General features: G+C 41.9%; 1 protein-coding gene across 1 annotated transcript; it reads right to left on the reverse strand.

The window, feature by feature from the left end:
• Positions 1-15,237: 15,237 nt before the first annotated feature.
• On the reverse strand, positions 15,238-16,636 carry LOC147416945 (uncharacterized). The gene has a single exon (XM_086507938.1). The coding sequence runs from the start codon at positions 16,490-16,492 to the stop codon at positions 15,698-15,700; it is 795 nt and encodes a 264-aa protein (XP_086364064.1). The 5' UTR covers positions 16,493-16,636; the 3' UTR covers positions 15,238-15,697.
• Positions 16,637-20,786: the final 4,150 nt, after the last annotated feature.

Consider the following 20,786-nt stretch of genomic DNA (forward strand, 5'->3'; position numbering starts at 1 on the left):
TTTTGGGAGAATTAAAAAACATTCACCTATATTCAATTGAAGACATTATGCTTTAGCCCAATACAAAAAACTTATATTTGGGATTTTACTATTTTGCTATGTATTTCTTGTGAAATTTTAAGAATTTTTCTTTAAAAAGTTCTGTTGGAGTTTGGAGAAAGTCATGTTATGCAAAAATCCTAGAGTCCAAGCACAAGCCAGTTTTTGTTGGAGAAATCAAGTTTCAAGCCAAGTCAACCATACTTCTAAAGAGATATTGTATCTTAGCCTAGCTCATGACCATAGGTGTTTTCTTGAAAAAAAAATCATTTGTAGGACCAAAACCACTTTCTACATAAAATTTGGCTCGAATGAAGCAAGTACAACCTAATTTCGGTTGCGAAATTAGTATTATTGCACTTTGACAATATTGTAACTTTCACATCCGGCATCAAAGCATAGTCATTCAACCACTCAAATTGAAGGGAAAATGGCATTTGAACATGAGTTTTAGGTCAAAAGCTACATACAACACCATCTAAAATGTCAAAAGCATAAACCATGTTTTTTGAAACAAGATTCAAGTTTTTGTTGTTTTTAGTACTCTAGATTTACTATATCCATTATGTTTGTCATTTGAACTTAGTGTATTAAGATGTTATAAAGAAAGACAAATTACTTTCCAAATGTAATTCCTCTTGGAATATATATATTTTATCTTTCATACATTTTACAAATTTAGGAGGAATTGTGTATATATGTCGTCAGCTCTGGGTTTTAGCTCAAAAAATGGCAACCCTCGTTCTTAACCACTGCTTACTGTCTTCTCTGATTTTTTTTCTTATCACGATAGTCTTTCTCTCAGGTACAACTTAACAAGGTTTTTACTTTGGCAAGGAGGTTCCTCTAGGGGGGTTCGAAAGAAGTAAACAGAGTGCCCAAAGTCTCTTGGGATGCCTGTTGCAACCCTGAGGATCAAGGAGGTCTGGGCATTATTAATCTAATAAGTCTGGCTACTAAGCTTGCCAGCAAATGGGTGGCAAGATCTTCTTCCTCTTCTAATTTTTGGGCTTTTATTAATAAAAATAAATACCAAGTACTTTCATTTGAGGGTTTACAGAGCATGGATAGACCTTTCTCTCCATGAGCTAGTAACATCAAATGCTAACTTCACCCTTAGAGGGTCTACTCTTGTGTACAAGTTATGGAATGCCTGGACAAAGCTTAAGGCTTGTTGGTCTCCTCTAAAAGCTTGGAGATACTCTTTCCAGTTCTGGCTAGAAGACTCTATTTGATTTGGGTGGTTTGGGCTTTCAAAAGGGTAGGAAAGTCCATATATGTTTTAAAGTTGGGATCAGATGCTGGAAAGATGTCTCCAAAGATGGAGGATCTCTTTCTTCAGAGGAGATCACTCAAAAGTTCCACATCTCCAAAGGCTAAGCAACAATGATCACTGAAAGGTGTCAGGTCTTCTCAAGCAAACTACATCAATGTGTTATTATCTTTCCCTCTCACAAATTTGTCTTCATGTGTATCGTCACAATTCTGTCTCTCTCAGGATGGATTCAAACTTAGTGAAGAAGCTAAATAGTAAATGGGGTCTTCAATGGCAAGCCAAACAATGGGAGTACATGTTCAAGTGTGTTTGGGCTTATCCTTTGGCCATCAAGCATAACTTCCTTATGTGGTTGATCCTCCATCAAGGAATTTGGATAGGAGCCAAATCAAAGAAGTTAGGGGTTTCAGATGGGATCTGCCCCAAGGACAAATGTCAGGGAGAATCCGTTACCCATCTCTTTGTAAATCGAAATATAATCTCCCCTTTAGCACTAAGCTACAAAAATCCTGTAATGTAAAAGGGACAACACTCAATTGGAAAGCCTTTCTCCTAAGGGAGTACAACTTCAAGGATGTTCCACTTTGGACTTGACTATGAGGTTTGTCTTTGTGGCAGATTTGGATAGAGAGAAATAAAGCAAATAATGGTGTAAATCACTCTTCATATTCAATCCCCTTGGTCATTAGTTTCAGAGGTATCATGAAGGATTGTCTTGGTATGGTAAAAGAAGCTTCAAGCATTGAAGTAAAAGAAATGAAAAACAGTAATAGGTGACAAAGATGGGGGCAATGTATTTTTTCCCTGAATGAATCCTCCACGATTGTTTTGATGCTTAGATATCTTTCCCAATGATGTATTCATCCTCACTCTCTTGTGGTTTGTTTTCTATCAAACGGGATAACCCTTTCCCTCCTAAGAGATAGTTGTACTTTTCTCGCTTTATTTATAAATCACCTCAGCTATTTTTTTTTTCCTGTTTTTGAAGGCCTTAAAGGCAAGTGGAAGCCTTCAAAAAAATTTCCACTATTATTAGTTCATTGCAACTTGCCACACTTGGTGCCCATCTTCATCGAGCATTAAATGGTGCATTAGGAAGGGAATGGGGTCTAAGGGGACCTCTTTATTTGCCATGGGATTAAAAAGGAGATTATGGAAGGGACAAATGGGTGGATGCCATGTGGACTGAAATGGTGGGTATGGTAGGGCCTAAAAGTAAGTGGTCAAACTTGTACTCTTTTATAAAATACAAAGAGAAAATTTCTTATAAATTCAAAAAAATGAACTTTTCTCTAAATAGTTGAGTAAAAACCAATCCTTTCTCTCTCTAGTGACTGTCAATTTCTCCCCCCCCCTCTCCTAAAAAGGGGTCCCTCCAAGAACGTACTGATCATTCCCTCCACTCTCTCTACTGTACCATCTCTCACTTATCTTCACTTCACCTTGCAAGAGTTGCTTCTCTTTCCTTCCTTTCAATTTTCCCTCCCAAAAGCTCTACAACAGAAGTTTGAACCTCCTTTCCCTCCTCAAGCTTATTGGATTCTCCTCAAGCCTGCTGGATTCTCCTCAAGCTGAAGTTCTCCATTTCTCCATTATCCTCACTAAACACCTCTACCTAAAGCTGAAGATATGCAGCATATCCTTTTGCTAGATCATCCATCTTTCCTTCCTCAATAGGTTTCTTGCTCCTTCTCCATTGTGCTCTCTAGAGAGGATCTACTTTCCTCTCAAGCTTTGCAACATTATCTTCCCTATTAAGCCAACAAGCAGGTGGAGCAGTATAGCAGTAAGTGGCATCCTTCGTCTTTGTGTACCATCAAGAATCTTTCTCTATACAACTGAGAACATGGATGTGCAATCTCTAATCATAAGTGTTTGTCTGCAGGTTGTGCCACTATTCCCCATGGCATCATCAGGTACTCGACGACCTAGGAGTGTCATTGACTCCATTTCATGCAGCAATGTACAAGACGACAGTGGATGCTGGTTGACGATGGAGTTCAAATGATTGATGTGGGTGACAATGCAGCCCAACTCAAGAGGTGCACACAAGGTCTTAAGGAGACACATAGCTTCTCAAGCACACCATTGGAAGGGAAGGATCATGGAGCTCAAGAAAACCCATGACGGCAAGCGTCTTGCAAAGGTGGAACATGTGTATGTTGCTTCACAACTAAAGCTAGAGACAACAGTGGCTCCATCGAGGTTTCCTGCAAAAACTGTAATTTCACTCCTCTGTCAAGTTTTTAGATTGTCTATTTTGTATTTCTGCTATATATATTGCTTTGATGTCTATAAGACTTTCATTGCTTCTTCATGTTTGTAGATGTATTCCAATCCAATTTTGTAGAGAGGGAGCCAATAGAGTCCTTCACAGGAACTTTTGAGGCCATCCACGTTGACCTTGGAAAGCTCCTCTATGCTGGTTGTCCATCCGCAGAGCTTGTCTCACGGGACATTTTTTTTTATAACCATACTTATGTACCTCCCAGGAAAATTGGGTATGGTAATCTCTCTCTCGGTTCATCCACCAACCTTGCACAATATGGAATGGCCTAAGCCTGATAGTGCCTTGTCACAACAACCAAAAGGAGAATCAAGGCGGATGTGCATTCAACAATGAAGTGCACCTATGGTTCCCATACAACTTCCCTGACTTGGTTTATGTCCCTTCATGTGTTCGTGTTTATCCTTCGACTGTAGAGTGTTCACAGGACACCAACAATGTGGACTTGCAAAGGGGGAAGTGCGATCAATGGTTTCCTTGCAGCTAGATGGGAGACTAAGGTGGTCACCCACCAGGGAGATACGATCAAGTGCTCTGTAGTTGCTGAGAATGTGGCGTGCAGATACCATATTGCGAAGCAAAGCTTGTCAATTGTCTTTCCCTACAGAAGATGGAAGTTGACGAAGGGAGAATGGGAGGCACTAGACTCTAATGTTGCTCCTAGAGAATCAATTAAGCCTCCATGACAATGTAGTGCAAAAAATCTCGGTGAATAACGACCGAAATCTCAGTCACCTTCGCAAGTATCTTAATCTTAGATATACCTTGCCCAATTAATATGTTTTTGTAATCAATGAAAAGGTTATTTGTTCCAGAAAAGATAAGAGCTTTCTATGTGAAAACATTGGTTTTCCGCGATGTATTAAAGTAAAAGTTTGTAACTGAAGCGATTTCACTCCCATTAATACATATGGCGTTCTGAATCTCTTTTTCATTTTTAATTTGTTCAAGATTTCATTTGAAACATGCAAGTTTTTTTAGTTTGGAGCGTGAATACTTTCAATGTTGGTGTCTTTCAATTCTTGTCGCGTGATTTTGTTTATAATTATAGTTTTTAAGTTAACTTGATGTTAATTTTAAGTGCTTTTAAAAAGTGACATTGAGTATAAAAGTGACTTTCTAGGTTTTAAACTTCATTTCTCACATTCACAAAACACAAGCTCTGAGCTCTCTTCGCATCTCTTTTTGCGAACAGACCCATGGCAATATCTTCTGATGCACTTCTCACATAGTTACAGAAGATAGGACTTGTAGATGTGCACATGAACTAGTCATTGTGTTTGAGGGGATGATCGACATGCATTTCACTGCTAGCCTTCATGTAGAGGGATTCCAAAGCTTTCTTGACTACATGATGGAGCACATGGAAGAATATGCAATAGTCTTCGAGGGATCCAACATGGCGTGGTTACAAGTGGATTTCCTCAAACACCTCTATGCGACCGACAAAAACCAAGACAGAGGATGAGGATGACCTCATAGACTTGGGCATGGGGTGCATAGGCACCCAATTCATCTCTTGGGACATGGTTCTGGTATTGCTTGTGCTTGAGGGCATGGAGAAGGGAAAATCAAAGGAAAAGGCTGACTAGAAACCTCTTGTAACCATTGTTGAAAAGGTTGATGAGTAGGCTGAAGCATCTATGGCACTCATTCTCTTGCAAGATCCCAACTCTACTTGGGAAGAAGATGGGATGATAGAGGGAGACGAGGTGTTGGAGGAAGTTCATGACCTCCAAATTCTCACTTTGCATGCGATAGTGGTGGATGGTCGTCACTTCTTGTTCCTTGACGACATTGCAAAGACACTAAGACTCAGAGAAGACGAGTCGCTCTCAATACTCGCTATCTATGCGAGCATGAAAGATCCCAGTGGAAAGCAAGACAAGGTCAACTTTCAAATTGACTTTGAAGACCAAGGTCTCCCACCAAGCCTCTCATTCCTCCCTAGTGAAAATGAACAGAATTTGGTACAAACCGTGGCAAATACACTTATGGAAATCAAATCATGTGCCTCATTTTATCAAAGTGTCCCGGAAAGCGCTTTTCTTCCACACAAACCGTTGATCCTTATGGGTGGAGATGATCACTCTAGTATCAACCTTACAAGGAAAACCCTTGAAGAGATGGATGAGGACTCAACTAAGGTAACCGCTTTTTAACTTTATCGATAGTCTATTGTATCCTATAGCAAGTGTTGAAGTTGTTTAAAATGTTTTGCAGACCGCATACCATGTTGATAAGTTTGCAATGTGTACTGGAGGTCAGCACAACTTTCCTATGGGTAGAGACAATTCCCTATGGCACTACCTTGGCCATATGGGGCCATCCATTCTTTGAGTTGCACAACAGAGTTCTCCAAGCATGGTTTTGCGAAGCTGCTCAAGTGCAAGGCATTAAGTGCCATCCTTGCTGAAGATTCCCTTACCCTTAATGCTCACATGTGTATCTTGGTGGACCGAGAGGCGACATTGTATGCCTTTACATGAAGCACCCTGGGTAAGTCCTCTCACATTGTGCCTTAAGCCTAAGGTCAAGGGGTGACAAACCCAGAGGATATTGTCAAAATCTTTGGTGTCAAGTCTGTCATTCGCCCTATACCAAAAAAGGTAATTTACAAGAAAACCAACTAGCCATAATGTAATATCTAGAGAAATGGTCAAAACTGCCCCATGTGCGCCGTGGCGCACATGGCATTTTTTTGGTCCGTTTCGCATCGTTGGTCATCGCCGTGCATTTTGGTGCTCCCACGACCTCCGTACGCATCGGAAATGGATCCATTTTGCAAAATATTCACCGGTAGGCGTCCCACGTCAGACGGGTGCTTGGATGGTCGAGGAGGTGAAATCTAACTAGTTGATTAATTCAATTACTTCAACAACAAAAAGTACACAATTAACTATTAGAGTTACACCGAATGGTAGAGAATTGACTCGTTTATATTATATCAAAAGATTACAAATCTCGTAAACAGAGGTTACATGGGGAAACTAATTCTTATGGAGGCATCCTTCATTCCTCAAATTGATCACTAGAGCTAGATCTGTAGTTTGTAGAGTAACGCGCTTTGCATGCACCATACAAGATACGCCATCTTGGAATAACTGCACCAAAATGTCCTCGATGGCATTGTGTAAAGCCAAAAGAGCCGCACACTAGATACGTGTAACAGAATCTGAATATTTGTCTATTATTTCTCTTACCACCCGAGAGAAAGCTGCCTTTGGTATTATTGGCTTGGTGCTCTCTTGATATTTTCGGATCTCACGTAGAGCAATTGTGCCAGGCTTCCATCACCGTTTTTCTGCACTGTTGGCGGTGGTGGAGGAGCCGCTTGTCTGGCCCATTGAGGAGGTCATTTTTGTACTTTTTCCTCCTCTCTTCTTGGGCTTGTTGCTCTTTAGGTGCAAGCTTGTCCCTTTTCTTTTTCACACATTGTTTTGATCTCCGAGGAATTTTTGAAGGTATGGAGCTCCCAGCCTTTGCTTGTTGAGCGGCATGAGCTCTATCCTCTTCCGCTCTCCTCTCGGCCTCTGCTTGTGCTTGTAAATTAGCCAAGTGGGCTCTCTCAGCCTCGGCTCTCTGCCATTCTTCTTGCTCTCTCTGCCTTCTTTCTTCTTCATGCAATCTCTGCGCTTTTCTATCTGCTGCCTATTTCTTTTCTAACTCTTTCATTCTCTTCCTCCTCTTGGCATCTCGTGCTATTAAAACAAGATCACATGGTATTCATTTGATCACCCTTTGTTTGATCCAAGGGGGAAATTTTCGCGGCATAGTTGCGGTTGCTTGAACTTTAGGTGTTGCCGTTGCTTGATCCCCAGTTGCTGCCGTTGCTTGAGCTCCAGATCCCGTTTCTTGTGTTGGTCTGTTAAGAGATGCAAATGGTCCGAGCTCTGATAGAGGTGTGCGATTCGCATGCTATAGTGGCTGGAGATCACCAAAAATCTGTCACATGGTGTTCTAATCCTCTGTAGTCGTAGGTTGGGAGAGAGGTTGGGTGTTTGAAGCTAGTTCTTGTGGTTGAGGCTGTGGATTTGAAGCGGTGGATTCTGTATGAGGTGCTGGCTGTGGATTTTCAGTGTTGTCAATGGAAGTGGTGTCGTGGTTGTGTGCTCTTGTGTATCGTCAATGTTGTGCAAGATATGAGTGCGTGTACGTTTGAGCCTGAGAGGATCTTCTAAAATATGTAAACAAGAAATGAACTTTAAGTTGTGAGTTTTGACTTATATAGTAATACGTTTAAAAAAAATTAAAAACTCAATAAAATCACTCAAAATTAAAAAAGACTCCAAAATAGACGAAACTTGACCCATGGGACTAATAATTGTCGTCTTTACAAATCACTTTGCATGACAATGCATGTTTACAATAGAAATGGTTAGTGTCAAAAGAAAATTAAATTTCCACCCAACACTTGCCATCACGCCACCTTGTCTCCAAAGAGCGTCGGAATCAATCTTTTGCACTCGAAGCATGATATGATTGTGATCGCCTCAAGATAACCACCTTTTCTATTCTACATTTCAAACTTCTTTGTTCTCTTGTCTTCTTTCTCTATCTCCCTGCTAAAACTCTGTAGAACCAATTGAACATCTCGTGAAGGACATTGCTCTTTTTTCTTCCACCTCCATGTCGTTAAAATACACTACTTTTGGTTAATAGTGTGAGCGAAGGCATTTTAAAATTAAGTTACCCACCTCTCTTTTGTATTAAAATAGCCTATTTTCAAAATACAAAATATACAAATGGTATTTTTAAAAATCTCAGCATAGTGCCCTCTCTTTTAGGCTTGGTCAAACTTGGCTTAAACTTTAAGCATTTCCTTAAACTGCCAAATAAAGAGGCCCTCCTATACCCCATTCCCTTCCTAATGGATCTCTAAAACCTCAACGGTTCCCTTTGGCTCCTTTTGCCACTTGCCTTTGCTCGCCATACAAGCCCCGAATCTACCTACCACTTCTCTGCTGAAAACATCCGGCTCAATCGATTGTTGCTTGATCCACCTCCTTTTATCAACTCCCTGCTTGAGGCATTAATTACCTACCAAGTACTCTGACCCGCTGCCTACATCAAAAATCTGCAGCTATCATAGCTTGTCACGGTCCCCTGAGGAGCACAGCTGGCAACCCCAAGCTTTGGAGGTATCCAAGCAAAGCTGTTCTTTATTGCGCCATACCAATGGACTCATCGATGCGCTGTCAATCTGCAATGCATTGAGCACCTCGTCACTACACACTCATCTCTTCACAAGCTATCTGCCACAGTCGCAACTCACGCAACCCCGCCATACAAAAGCTCAAACAGGCTCTTGGTATCACACCCACTGGTCTCTACCTCCATCGCAAATCAAGCTGCTACTCGGACATTGCATCATCATTACTGGCTACCATTGATACTATGCTGGAATCAACCACACACTGCCACCATCTAGTCCTCTACAGGCCTTAATTTCACTGCCTCAACAATGGGGAGAGCTTCAATCGTTGTTGGGCCTGCATCTCCAGCGGCACTTCTCACCTTATGCAGGACATCTGTCAATGTTATAATTTTTTATTTATTTTTTGGCATTTATAGCCCCAAGTCCATGCCCACCAACTCCTCAAAGGCTCAAAAAAAGTATCTAATCTCCAATGCCCTCTTCTTGCACTCTGGGACATAGCAAAACTCCAGTAGGTCTTGTAACACTCCGTAGTGATGTTGCAAAACTTTGAACTTGCGACGTATGTCACATTGGTGCATCTTCATACAAAAGAAAAAAGCCAATAAATGTATGTTGATGCAGACATCTCCCTCTCTATGTACACCACGTTGACATCACACATCCTTGTATTTGCAATGGATGCCACCTCTATGCATCACTTGATCTTCCAAATGATATGTATGTTTATATCCACACATGTGCTTATGCCTTCCTTAAAGGCTACTTTTGATGTGTATATCATGGTTACACAAGCATTACTCATATGTGACACGATGCCACATATGATGGCTACTCCAAAGACAACAAAAATATGGCCACAACAAGCAAGTAAAAAGAACAAAAGATCAACGACCCAACAACAACATCGATCAACAAAACATGGTAACAATTTCAAGGAACAACAATTGCAACAAAAGTTTGAAGATTTGTGTGTGTGTACACGCGTGCCATTGATAAAGGCAAGAAGTGTGTGTCAGCAAGAATCTTGTGTGTATGTGAGAAACATGTGCAACTAACAAGTTCATGTGAAAAGCTTGTATAAAGCAGCCCTTTGTATTCACAACTATCTAATGCAATCACTATGCTCTCTTTCAATATGAATGTTTCCCTTGTCTATCCACCATAACCTTTCACTCAACTCGAAGAAAGTGAGCAAAGGGTGCTGGCGATGATGGCACTTATGTCCGAGAGGACTCACCTTGCTTTGATACCAATTGTTGGAATTAGGGTTGCAGGGATGCACACACAACTTGGAGAAGATGAAGAAGCTCAAGGCACACAATAGAGAGTATATTGCTTAGTGCTCATATAGAAAGATAAGTCAGCCCTAGAGTGAGGGTGTATATACAATGCATGAGAAGAAAAACTCCTAGTGAAGGAAAAAGTGCCCCGACGGTCCTAAGTGTGTTCACACACATCACTACCACATAAATGGTAACAATCGTGAACATAATCCAGCAGTCAAATAGTTCTTTGTGGCATAGTCAATTAAGCCACTTGATCCAAAAAGGAATGAAAGCCTTATATCATTTGGGTTATGTGCCTATATTCATTTCTTTGGCCTTTGAACCGTGTGAACATTGTGCTTATGAAAAGCATGCTAAATCAGCCCATATCACCTTGTTAGGCAACAAAATTTTGAGAAGTTAGCCCTAGTGTATGCGGATGTGGTTAAGCCACTGGCACCTATTAAGTCGTTGGGTGGTGTTATGTATTTTATCACTTTCATAGATGATACATTTTGTAACATTTGGGTATATCCTTTGAAGCATAAGGATGATGCATCACATATCACTAAAAATTGGATTGTGTGGCTCAAAATCACCTAAGACAAGAAGCTTGAGTGCTTGAGGACTGACAATTGCGGAGAATATTCTCCCATAATTTTTGTGCTTTCATGAGACACACGGCATGGAGAGAGAGCTTATTGCTCTACATAAACCTACCAAGAATGGAGTTACTGAGAGGACGGATCGCAAGATCCAAGGGAAAGATCGAAGTATCTTATCTCATGTTAAGTTCTTAGATGGTTTTTGGGCTATATCTATGAAGGCCGTAATTCATGTGCTCCAATGAAGGCACTAGATGGCGGTGTCCCACCTAAACACTAGAGTGGAGGTAGGTTTCATATACTCATTTGAAAGTTTTTTTTATTGTGAAGCCTTTTATGCATGTTCCAAAGGAGCTTGGAAAGAACCTGGGATCAAAGACATAAGTGTGCTTTCCTTGGCTATGGAGAAGATGAAAAGATAGGCTATCATTCATTCCATATAAGGCTATCTACAACAGTGACGTCATATTCAATGATAAGAACAAGATGTCTCCTAGAGAGGTTGAGGTGAGGAAGGCTAGCTTCCAAGATGTTTTGCTACCTGATCATGAGCAAAGACAAGACATTGTCCATGCACCACATGCTCAAAGAAATTGTGCAAATTGATGCTTGTTATAGCTTTAACCGTGTAGAAAGTAGTGGTAGTACATAGAGTAGTGCTGAATGCCATTGGGATAGTTGATTACTCATGCAAACCCTATTGCATTAAGAAGGTTAACATAGGTTTTAGGGCATCTAACTATTTGTGAGTTTGTACCTTTGGCAAAGAGAAAGATCTTTGCCATGTAAATGGATTTATAAGTTGAAGATTATATCCAATGATGGGAAGCCAATGTACAAGGCTAGATTGGTTGCCAAAGGTTTTGAGCAAAAGCACTGAATAGATTTTGAGAAGATCTTTTCCCCAATTGTCAAAATGGCGTCAAAATGGCTACGTATTGTAGCAACGTACTTACATTGTGATCTCCTCGATAACATTTATACACAACATCCAAAGTGTTTTGTTAAAAAGGGCAAAGGAAAGCTGGTTGGAATATCAAGAGAAGCCTATGTGCTTCAAAGCAGGCATGGGGAATGGTATTATAGGACTGATGCTTTTATAAAATCTCAAGGGTATAGGTGGAGTGAAATTGATCATTCCCTCCACACGAAGAAAGCTGCAGATGGCTATCTTTTGATTTTGATCCTGTATGTGGATGATATGGTGATTGATGGAAAGAACAATCTTGAGATAGACATGGTGAAAGTAAAGTTAGATGAGAACTTTGACGTGAACATTTGGATGAAGCACTTGATATCCTTGGCATGCACATTACACTGAACATGTCGAAGAAGGTTCTTACTTGTCACAAAAAAAGTACCTTTATTGTGTACTAAATCGTTTCAATAAGGAGGAGGGGTAACATTTTTCTACTCCATTGGTTCCATGTGTGAAACTTAGCCAAGAGGATTGCCCCAAATCTGACGAGGAAGGGCTAAGATGACCATGATTCCTTGTGTATCTATGGTTGGTTCTTTGATGTACACCATGCTTGGGACTCATACACACAATGTATTTGTAATGGGAGTCACGAAGAGATTTATGATGAGTCCTAGCAAGAAGCATTGGGAGGCATTGAAAGGGGTGGTGAGATAATAGCATGAAAGGGTTGTGTGTTTTCTTTGAAGACAAAGACAAAAGTGTAATCGGTTAACACATATGCACATTATACAAGAAATAGAAGGTCTCAACCATGGTGTGGTGCAATCTCATGGCGATCTTGTTTTTGTAAGGTTGCATATTTGTGTCTACCATAGAAGCAAAGTATGTTACAAGCCATTATGACTTACTAGTCTGGTTGGAGATTTGGCATAGTACCAATTTTCATGGAGGTAGAAAGAGTGCTATCTAGCTAGCACGTACCAATTTTCATTGAGGTAGAAAGAGTGCTATCCAACTAGCACAGAGTCCATTCTTTCATGCAAAGACTAAGCACATTGATGTGAGGTAGCACGTCATATGCGAACTGCTTGAGAACTAGTGCATCAAACTTGTCAAGAAACACATAGATGACAACTTGCTATCACTAACCAAAGGTCTACCCTCCAAAAAAAGAAAGCACACTATCGAGTGGTTATGGAAATTGGTTAGAGATTTATACTCTACATACATCAAATATAGGTTCATAGCTTGCTTAAAAGCACATTAGCCTTTTAGTCAGAGGTTGTTGGAGATAAAAGTCTCTACGCTTTTGGGCGCCGACCACTGTGTACCCATCGACCACCCACCTCGCTAACCATTCACTATTCTTTATGTCATTATACTATAAAGAGCCGATGGTGGACCAAGCTGCAATGATTGCAAGAGATTGCTCAACCAACATAGATCTCTCTCTCTCTCTCTCTCTCTCTCTCTCTCTCAACCTAGAGGCAAGGAGAAATAATGGGCCTTCTCAAGCCTTGCTACTATGCTACAAGCAGGTACTCATCATTTCTTGCCCACCTATGCATGCCAAACTACACGCCAGCTTGGTATTGGATGCAACTAGCTAGCCCATTGCATATCCTAGTTGTACTCCCCTATCCATATAGTTCCACACACTATAAGTAGAGCTCCATCCCCCTCATCCATATTAACAACTAGCTTACGCAACCCGCCTATCGGCGGATCTCACACCCTCTTACTATGACACATATTAAAGTAATTTAATTTAATGATACTTGCCTGTTACTCCATGTTAGGAGAGAGAGAGAGAGAGAGAGAGAGAGAGAGAGAGAGGATTATTGTGCATTTGTGTCGTGCATTTCATACGGATTGTGCTTTCTCCCTCTACCTTCAATGAGAGAGAGAGAGAGAGAGAGAGAGAGAGAGAGAGAGAGATTTCACAGATGCACATCAATAAAGAGAGATTTCAACCCAAAAAAGATTTTGCAACTTTTCAATAAAAAAGATTTCAAAAGTTATCTACATAGCACTCTTAGTCGTGCTATTTCAACAAGATCAAGATATTGAGCTAGAGCTCAACATACTTCTCTTAAATCTATTTTTTGGCTCTAACTCAAGTAAGTCTTGTAATGACGAATCAACCCAAGCTCTTGCTTTAAGACCATGAACCTAAGATTGGGAAAGAAATAGGGATTAAACAACCTAATGTAAATTGGTGGACCAAGCTGCAATGATTGCAAGAGATTGCTCAACCAACATAGATCTCTCTCTCTCTCTCTCTCTCTCTCTCAACCTAGAGGCAAGGAGAAATAGTGGGCCTTCTCAAGCCATACTACTATGCTACACGCAGGTACTCCTCATTTCTTGCCCACCTATGCATGCCAAACTACACACTAGCTTGGCATTGAATGCAACTAGCTAGCCCATTGCATATACTAGTTGTACTCCCCTATCCATATAGTTCCACACACTATAAGTAGAGCTCCATACCCCCATCCATATTAACAATACATAGACCCCAAGTCAAACTATCTTGTTTGGTTGCAAGTTCATTTTCAATCTCGTAACCTAGCGGTCAAGGTGGAATACGTTCCCTTTTTGTTGGATACCCAGAGGAGACATACTCTATACCATTTTGTCTCATAAACCAAATTTGGTATCGAGGAGACGCCAATAAAGCTCTCTCTCTCTCTCTCTCTCTCTCTCTCAACTCTTCAGTGTTTGTTGTTTTGCCCTCGCACTTGTGAAAACTGGGCTGCCTTGTAGTAGCCATAGATACCACATACTGGGTCGCACCCCCCCCCCCCCCCCGCCCCATAAAAAAAACCAGAATTAAAAAAGTGAGGCAGCTTGGGCTTCACTTAATAAAGGGCCTATCAATCGCTCGCCTTGCTAAGGAAGCCTCTTTTAAGGAGTAAGAGCGCCTTCTCATAGGACTGCTAGCGGGATTTTTAAAGGGCATTCGTTCTCTCACACCCCCTCCCGTACACCTGCTGAACACGCTGCTCAATGAACTTTGGAGCAGGTTTTCCCTCCAATGTGGAGGGTTGTTGGACCGCCCTCTAAAACATCGAATCGCATCCGAAACTGGATGTAGGCGACTAGTCAACTTGATTTTTGAAGCCAATAATGACCGAACAACATACACAGCCAGGCACCAGCAACACCTTCAACCGGCTGTAGGCTTGGTGTATGGCAATGCATAACCATTGGAAAGTAGACCGCCTGCTTTTGTCGGCCCTTTCGCTCAACGGCAATTGTAGGGCTTCTATGGGCAGGCGCTCACCAAAGAACCTAAGCCTACATTTTGAAATTTGAAAATTCATCTCAAGAATCTACTAAATCAAGTTTAGATGCACAAGAATTTCGCATTGGCACCCGGACAATAACACATGGCTAAAGAAAGGCCCCCAAGCAATGCATTAAATAAGAAAGTAAATAGTTAATTCTTCTTCATTGCATATACAAACTTCATAACTGTCCTTGATCATAACAGAGCTAATCCAAAGAAAGACATGTATTGCATCATCACATAAGAATCACAAACGATATCCCATTTCTACACTTTCCGCCTATTTGAAAACCATCATAGTGGCACAAGCAGAGAGAAGAAGACACCACATACATGATAGAAGGTGCCCATTCTTCAATACAGTTCCAGAAGATTTTGAAAAGACTCTACCAAACTAACATAATGCACAAATTCAGCTATTCTCAATATATTACAGTTGTTAATCAGGCATGTGACATGTTTGACATTACAAGAAGTCGAGCGTTATTGATATCAACAGCACAATACACAATGCATTACTGCATATCCCCCCGGGCTAATGGAGCAACACAAGAGAGACCACAAGGGAAGCTGCTTATCAGCTTCCTCATACTGCGATCTTCCCGCCTCCAAGACACTTATCTGAAAGGAAAACGTACATAATGACATGAGGTCCCTACAAGGACTCACCTGTACAGATTACCGTCTGGCATGATTACAGAAATGTCATCACCAGCGTACTCAACAACTTGTTGGTGGCAGAAGACCAACATGTAAAGTAAATGGTCCTCCAAATAGTCCCCATACAGAAGTGACATCCACTGCACATTATTGGCATCCACCCTCCCATGAGCACCAGAATGACATGTCACCAGCACTGATCAGTTTCCCAGTTCCTGCCTGAGTACGGCGTGCGTGGTGTGAATGTCGCAGTGGCCGCATTTGGACCCCTTGGAGTATAGAGCTGACTGCGTGGAGTGTAAGCACTGGCCGTTGTCCTTGGCGTAAAGGGCTCGCCATGCTTGGCAAATATTCTGGGTGAGGGACTGCAGAAGTGGGGAGTCCTTAGATCTGTTGTGAATGATGGCGAAGACTGAAATGACAACTCGAGGTCATAGCGTGCACGGGCTTGAGGATCCTTCAGTGTATTGTATGCTGCATGTATCTGGAGAAAAAGGAGAGAGGAGGCCTCCCTCTGTTCCATAGGCGTCTTGTCCGGATGATGCTGCCGGGCAAGCCGCCAGAAAGAGGTCTTGATCTCTTGCTGGCTTGCAGAAGGTGGTACATGAAGGATCTCATAAGCAGTGGGGGACCGGCCATCGGAAGTTGGAGGGAGAGGCTTCTCCGCATGTGAGAAAGGAGGAGGGGAGGGGTCAGGGCCCTCTGTGGAGCCTGCGATGGGGGCATTTACAGGGGACAAACCTTGATTTGCCTTGGATCGGCGCTGTAACAAGGCGGAAGGCTTCAAAGAAGAGGGGAAGAAGCCACGCGAAGTGGAAGGGGAGAGTCTGTAAGGTCTGGTAATGGAGGATGAGGGTTCGGGGGCGATGGCCGGGGGAGGGGGGGGTCGGGAAGGGAGAGAGGTCGACCTGTGAAGCTTGCTGGGGCTGTCGTGCTCCATAGCCATGCTGCTGCAGACGGCTCTGGGGGAGAGCATCTGCATCACCTAATGCTTTGCGTCTGCGAGAGGGAGGAATCGTAAGGATCAGGCCGCCCGACTTCTTCTGTGTTCGTTGAGAACTTGGGACGAACAAGAAAGGGGATATTTCATACGACCAAGTCTGCCCATTACTACGGTACGGGAACCTTGAACCAATCCCATCTTTTAGCCAAAACTTTGGTGGGTCAAATTGGCTCCTTTGCTAACAAATCCCTCGTGGCCAACCGAGGGTTGTTTATTAATTAAAATTGAAAGATTCTCAAATTGTAATTCAAAAAAAAAAAGTTAGGCAATTTGGGAGAAAAAATCTTTAACAGCTAGTTTTACGGTGCTCTCTCTCTCTCTCTCTCTCTCTCTCTCTCTCTCAGCTTGCACCATGGCCATAACTATTCGATTCTCTCTCTGTGTGTGTGTGTCTCTCTCTCTCTCTCTCTCTCTCTCTCTCTCTCTCTCTCTCTCTCACACACACACACACACACACACACAGCTTGCTATATCCTTATTATACTTGCAACATGGCCTATGGGCCATGACCCTCTTGGGCCTCTCTCTCTCTCTCTCTCTCTCTCTCTCTCTCTTTCTCTCTCTCTCTCTCTCTCACACACACACACACACACACAGTGCACACACACACCCCTCCTAGGCGTGTGTCAAATTGATGATGAGGGTAGGTCAAGGATCTTTTTTACGACAACCCAAGATAGAGCAAGCCCATCGAAATGCTTCCTATGGTAGTCCATGTAGCTATGTTCTGGTAAAGCTAGCAGCTAATCGATGTCGAGGTACATGATATTTAGCGGATAGACGGGTTGCTATGAATGCAAGTGCGAGCATGACAATAGGGTATTGCAGTTGCGAGAAGTAGAACAACCCAGTGTTAGAAAAAAACGGGGGTCCAGAGTATATTAACAGGTTGAATTCTAAAATCTCGGTTAGATTTTGAGCTTGTCTTGAAGAAAACCTGGAAATTTTCACAAGTTGTAGTGTAATTACCGGCAAAAGCTTCAAGTTTTGACATAAAAACCAGGAGAATTTCAAGTTTGCCCTTATTTTCTTCGGTTAGGAAAAATGTATTTTTCTAGCCCTGGAACAACCAGGGATAGTCATCTTACGGATCAAGGTTGAGGTAGTATGATCTGCACTTTTTCCATGTGTGGTTGAGGTAAGAGGATGTTGTCATGGAAGGTGACGAAGGGTGGAGGTTTCAGAGGTGGAGATCGTCGATGCCATAGAGAAGGAGTTGCGGGGTGGGATTAATATCTTAGTCCAAGGCTTTAATTTGAGAAAAGCCACGTCATAGGCTCAATGAAAGTCACGAAGTAGTTATGCAAGTAGCCACCCCTCATGACTTTGAATATAGTTGCAAGGCGCTAGTTTCAACTCCTTTGTTGCAAGCCAACTCGTTAGTGCTCTTTACCTTTTCCCCCACCTACAATGGGCCTATAAAAAGACAACAAACCTTGACTCATCCTTAAACTCACTATAGTTGCAAGACAATAGCTTCAACTCCTTCAGTGCCTCTTTATCTCTTCCCCTACCTACAATGGGCCTACAAAAAGACAACAAACCATGACTCATCACTATTATCTTGATCCCCCTCTAGATCAACAAGGTGAGAAGGCACCACGGCCTCCTAAGTTAAGAGGAGATCAGAGAGAGTAAGTTTAAATAATTGCCAACCATCACATGGAATTTTTGTTGCGTTTTGCTATAAAATTGTATGATCTATTATACATACTAGTAAAACGGCGTCGCCTTTGGCAACAACATAGCTCCTCTTACCCTCAATCCCATTGCTCTACTCTCTCTCTCGCTCTCGCGAGCACTGCACGAAATAAATTTGAACGTCGCCATCATTAGTTCTATCCATAAATTCCCTCTCTCTCACTTGCCAATTGTGATTCTTTCTCTCACCCGATGCGATCGTTTAAATTCGCTCCCACACACCAAATGCTCCTAAGAGCGCCACGTGTCAGGGGGGCTGGAATTGGAATTGGGGTTGCAGGAAAACACACATAGCTTGAAGAAGAGGAAGGAAGCTCAAGGCACACAACAGAGAGTGTATTACTTAGTGTACAATGGAAAGATAGATAGCCCTAGAGTGATGGACGTATATACAATGCACGGGGGGAAAAAACCTCCTAAAGAGGGAAAAAATGCCCCGGCGGTCCTAGTGTGTTCACACACATCACTACTACATGTATATGGTAACAAATCCCCCCTGGAGTGATGCAGTGAACGAGAGCTGACACATGAGTAAAGGGAAGTGCCATGCCCTGAGGACATGATCAGTCCACAAAGGGAAGTAAGCCCAAAGCTTTGCAAAAAGCTTCGAACTTCTCACGAGACAATGCCTTTGTGAAAAGATCTACAAGGTTGTCCTATGTTGGCACTTGTGTTGGCACAGTAGCCAAGCTGATCTCTCCTGCTAAGAGCCTCTTCCTGACATAGTGGTAATGCACCTCAATGTGCTTTGTGCGAGCATGAAAAATTGGGTTCCTCGCAAGTGCCAATGCGCTTTGGCTGTCAATGTAGATGGTGTTGGTAGTGTTGTCCAACACTCAAATCAGCCATAAGGCGTCTAAGCCATACACACTCAACCGTAGCTGTGAAGACTGCCTTGTACTCAGCCTCACAACTAGAAGTGGCCACAGTAGGTTGCTTCTTGCTCAACCATGATATACATGCACTACCAAGCATGAAACAAAAACCACTTGTGGACACTCGCATGTCAAAACAACCCACCCAATCTGAGTCCGAAAAAGCATGTAAGTCTGGCGGCAATGATCCCCCCTTGGGATAAAACAAACCAAGATGTAAAGTGCCACTCAAGTAGCGAAAAATCCTCTTGACAGCCTACCAATGCTTAGACCCTGGGCTATGCATAAATCTGCTGACCTGTGAGACTGCAGACTCAATATCCAGCCTCGTGTTGCATACATAAATGAGGCATCCAAAAGCAGTTTGGTAAAGAGTGACATCTGCAAGATCATCATGAAGACTCAATTTTAAACCTGTTTCCACGGGACTGGTAATAGGTTTGCAATCCTCAAGTACAAACTTACATAGCAATGTCTCTATGTAACTTTTTTGACACAAGGCAATACCACCATCACATTGCTTAAATTGTATACCCAAGTAATGATGCAACAGCCCCAAATCTTTCATCTTGAAAGTAGCATTGGGACCAATGATAAGCAAATCATCTACATAAAGAACCACAATGAGAAGTACATCACTCTCACGCTTTAAATACAATGTGCTTTCTGTTGGACTGCTACGAAAGCCTAGTTTGACTAAATGAGTGTCAGCCTTTCATACCAAGCACGAGGAGATTTCTTCAACCCATACAAAGATTTGTTACATTTTCACACCTTATCCTCTTGTCCTTTCTTGACAAAACCGTGAGGCTGCGTTACATAAACTTCCACAAATATGTCACCATTCAAGAAAGCAGTAACAATGTCTGATTGATGTACATCCCAACCAAAATGAGCTACCAATGCAGATAGAAAACACACAGGAGTCATATGATAAGTGGGAGAAAAAGTATCTTCATAATCTATGCCTTTTTGTTGTGCATAACCCTTTGCAACAAGTCGAGCCTTATAGCGATCGATCTCACCATCCGGCTTGTGTTTCAACTTGTAAACCCACTTTGTACCTATGGCCTTTTTGCCGGGGGGTAAATCACATAAAGTCCATGTGTCATTTTCTATAAGTGCATCATATTTTGATTGCATGGCAGCCATCCAATTTTTTGAATTATGTGCTTTATCAAAAGACAGAGGTTCCTCAACATCATGTAAGCTATACACAGCCAAAGCATAACAATCTGATGCAAAATATGCATGGCGAGAGCCTGAACGAATACGACTAACAAAGGTGCATCCAATTTACTGTCATGCAATGTATGCACTAGCCATTTTGGTATACCTCTAGCTGCTCATTTTTAGCCCTTTCCTCATCAAGTACATCATGTACATCTACATCAGTAATAGGCTGATCTATAACATTTTCAAAAACCCCCACAGGCTGTACATTTGCCTCATTGGAATTTACATTTGGACTTCCACCATTGAAAAGAGGCAACAAAGTGACATAAATGTCCTACGAGTTGATATTATTGTCTCTAGTACATGACAGCAAGGGCTGAACAGAATCTTCCACAAACACACCATCCCATGAGACCAAGATACGCTTTGTTTGCGGATGATACAACCTGTAACCTTTGCTTTTAGCACTATAGCCAACAAAAATAAATTTGACATCCTTATCATTTAATTCTTTGCGTTGT

The sequence above is a fragment of the Adiantum capillus-veneris genome, unplaced genomic scaffold (genome assembly GCF_014529385.1).
Source record: "Adiantum capillus-veneris isolate H3 unplaced genomic scaffold, ASM1452938v2 Hic_scaffold_330, whole genome shotgun sequence".
Lineage (NCBI taxonomy): Eukaryota > Viridiplantae > Streptophyta > Polypodiopsida > Polypodiales > Pteridaceae > Adiantum > Adiantum capillus-veneris.

Excerpts from the sequence above, each read along its gene's own strand:
- LOC147416945 (XM_086507938.1), bottom strand. The coding sequence starts at position 16,492 with ATGCAGATGCTCTCCCCCAGAGCCGTCTGCAGCAGCATGGCTATGGAG.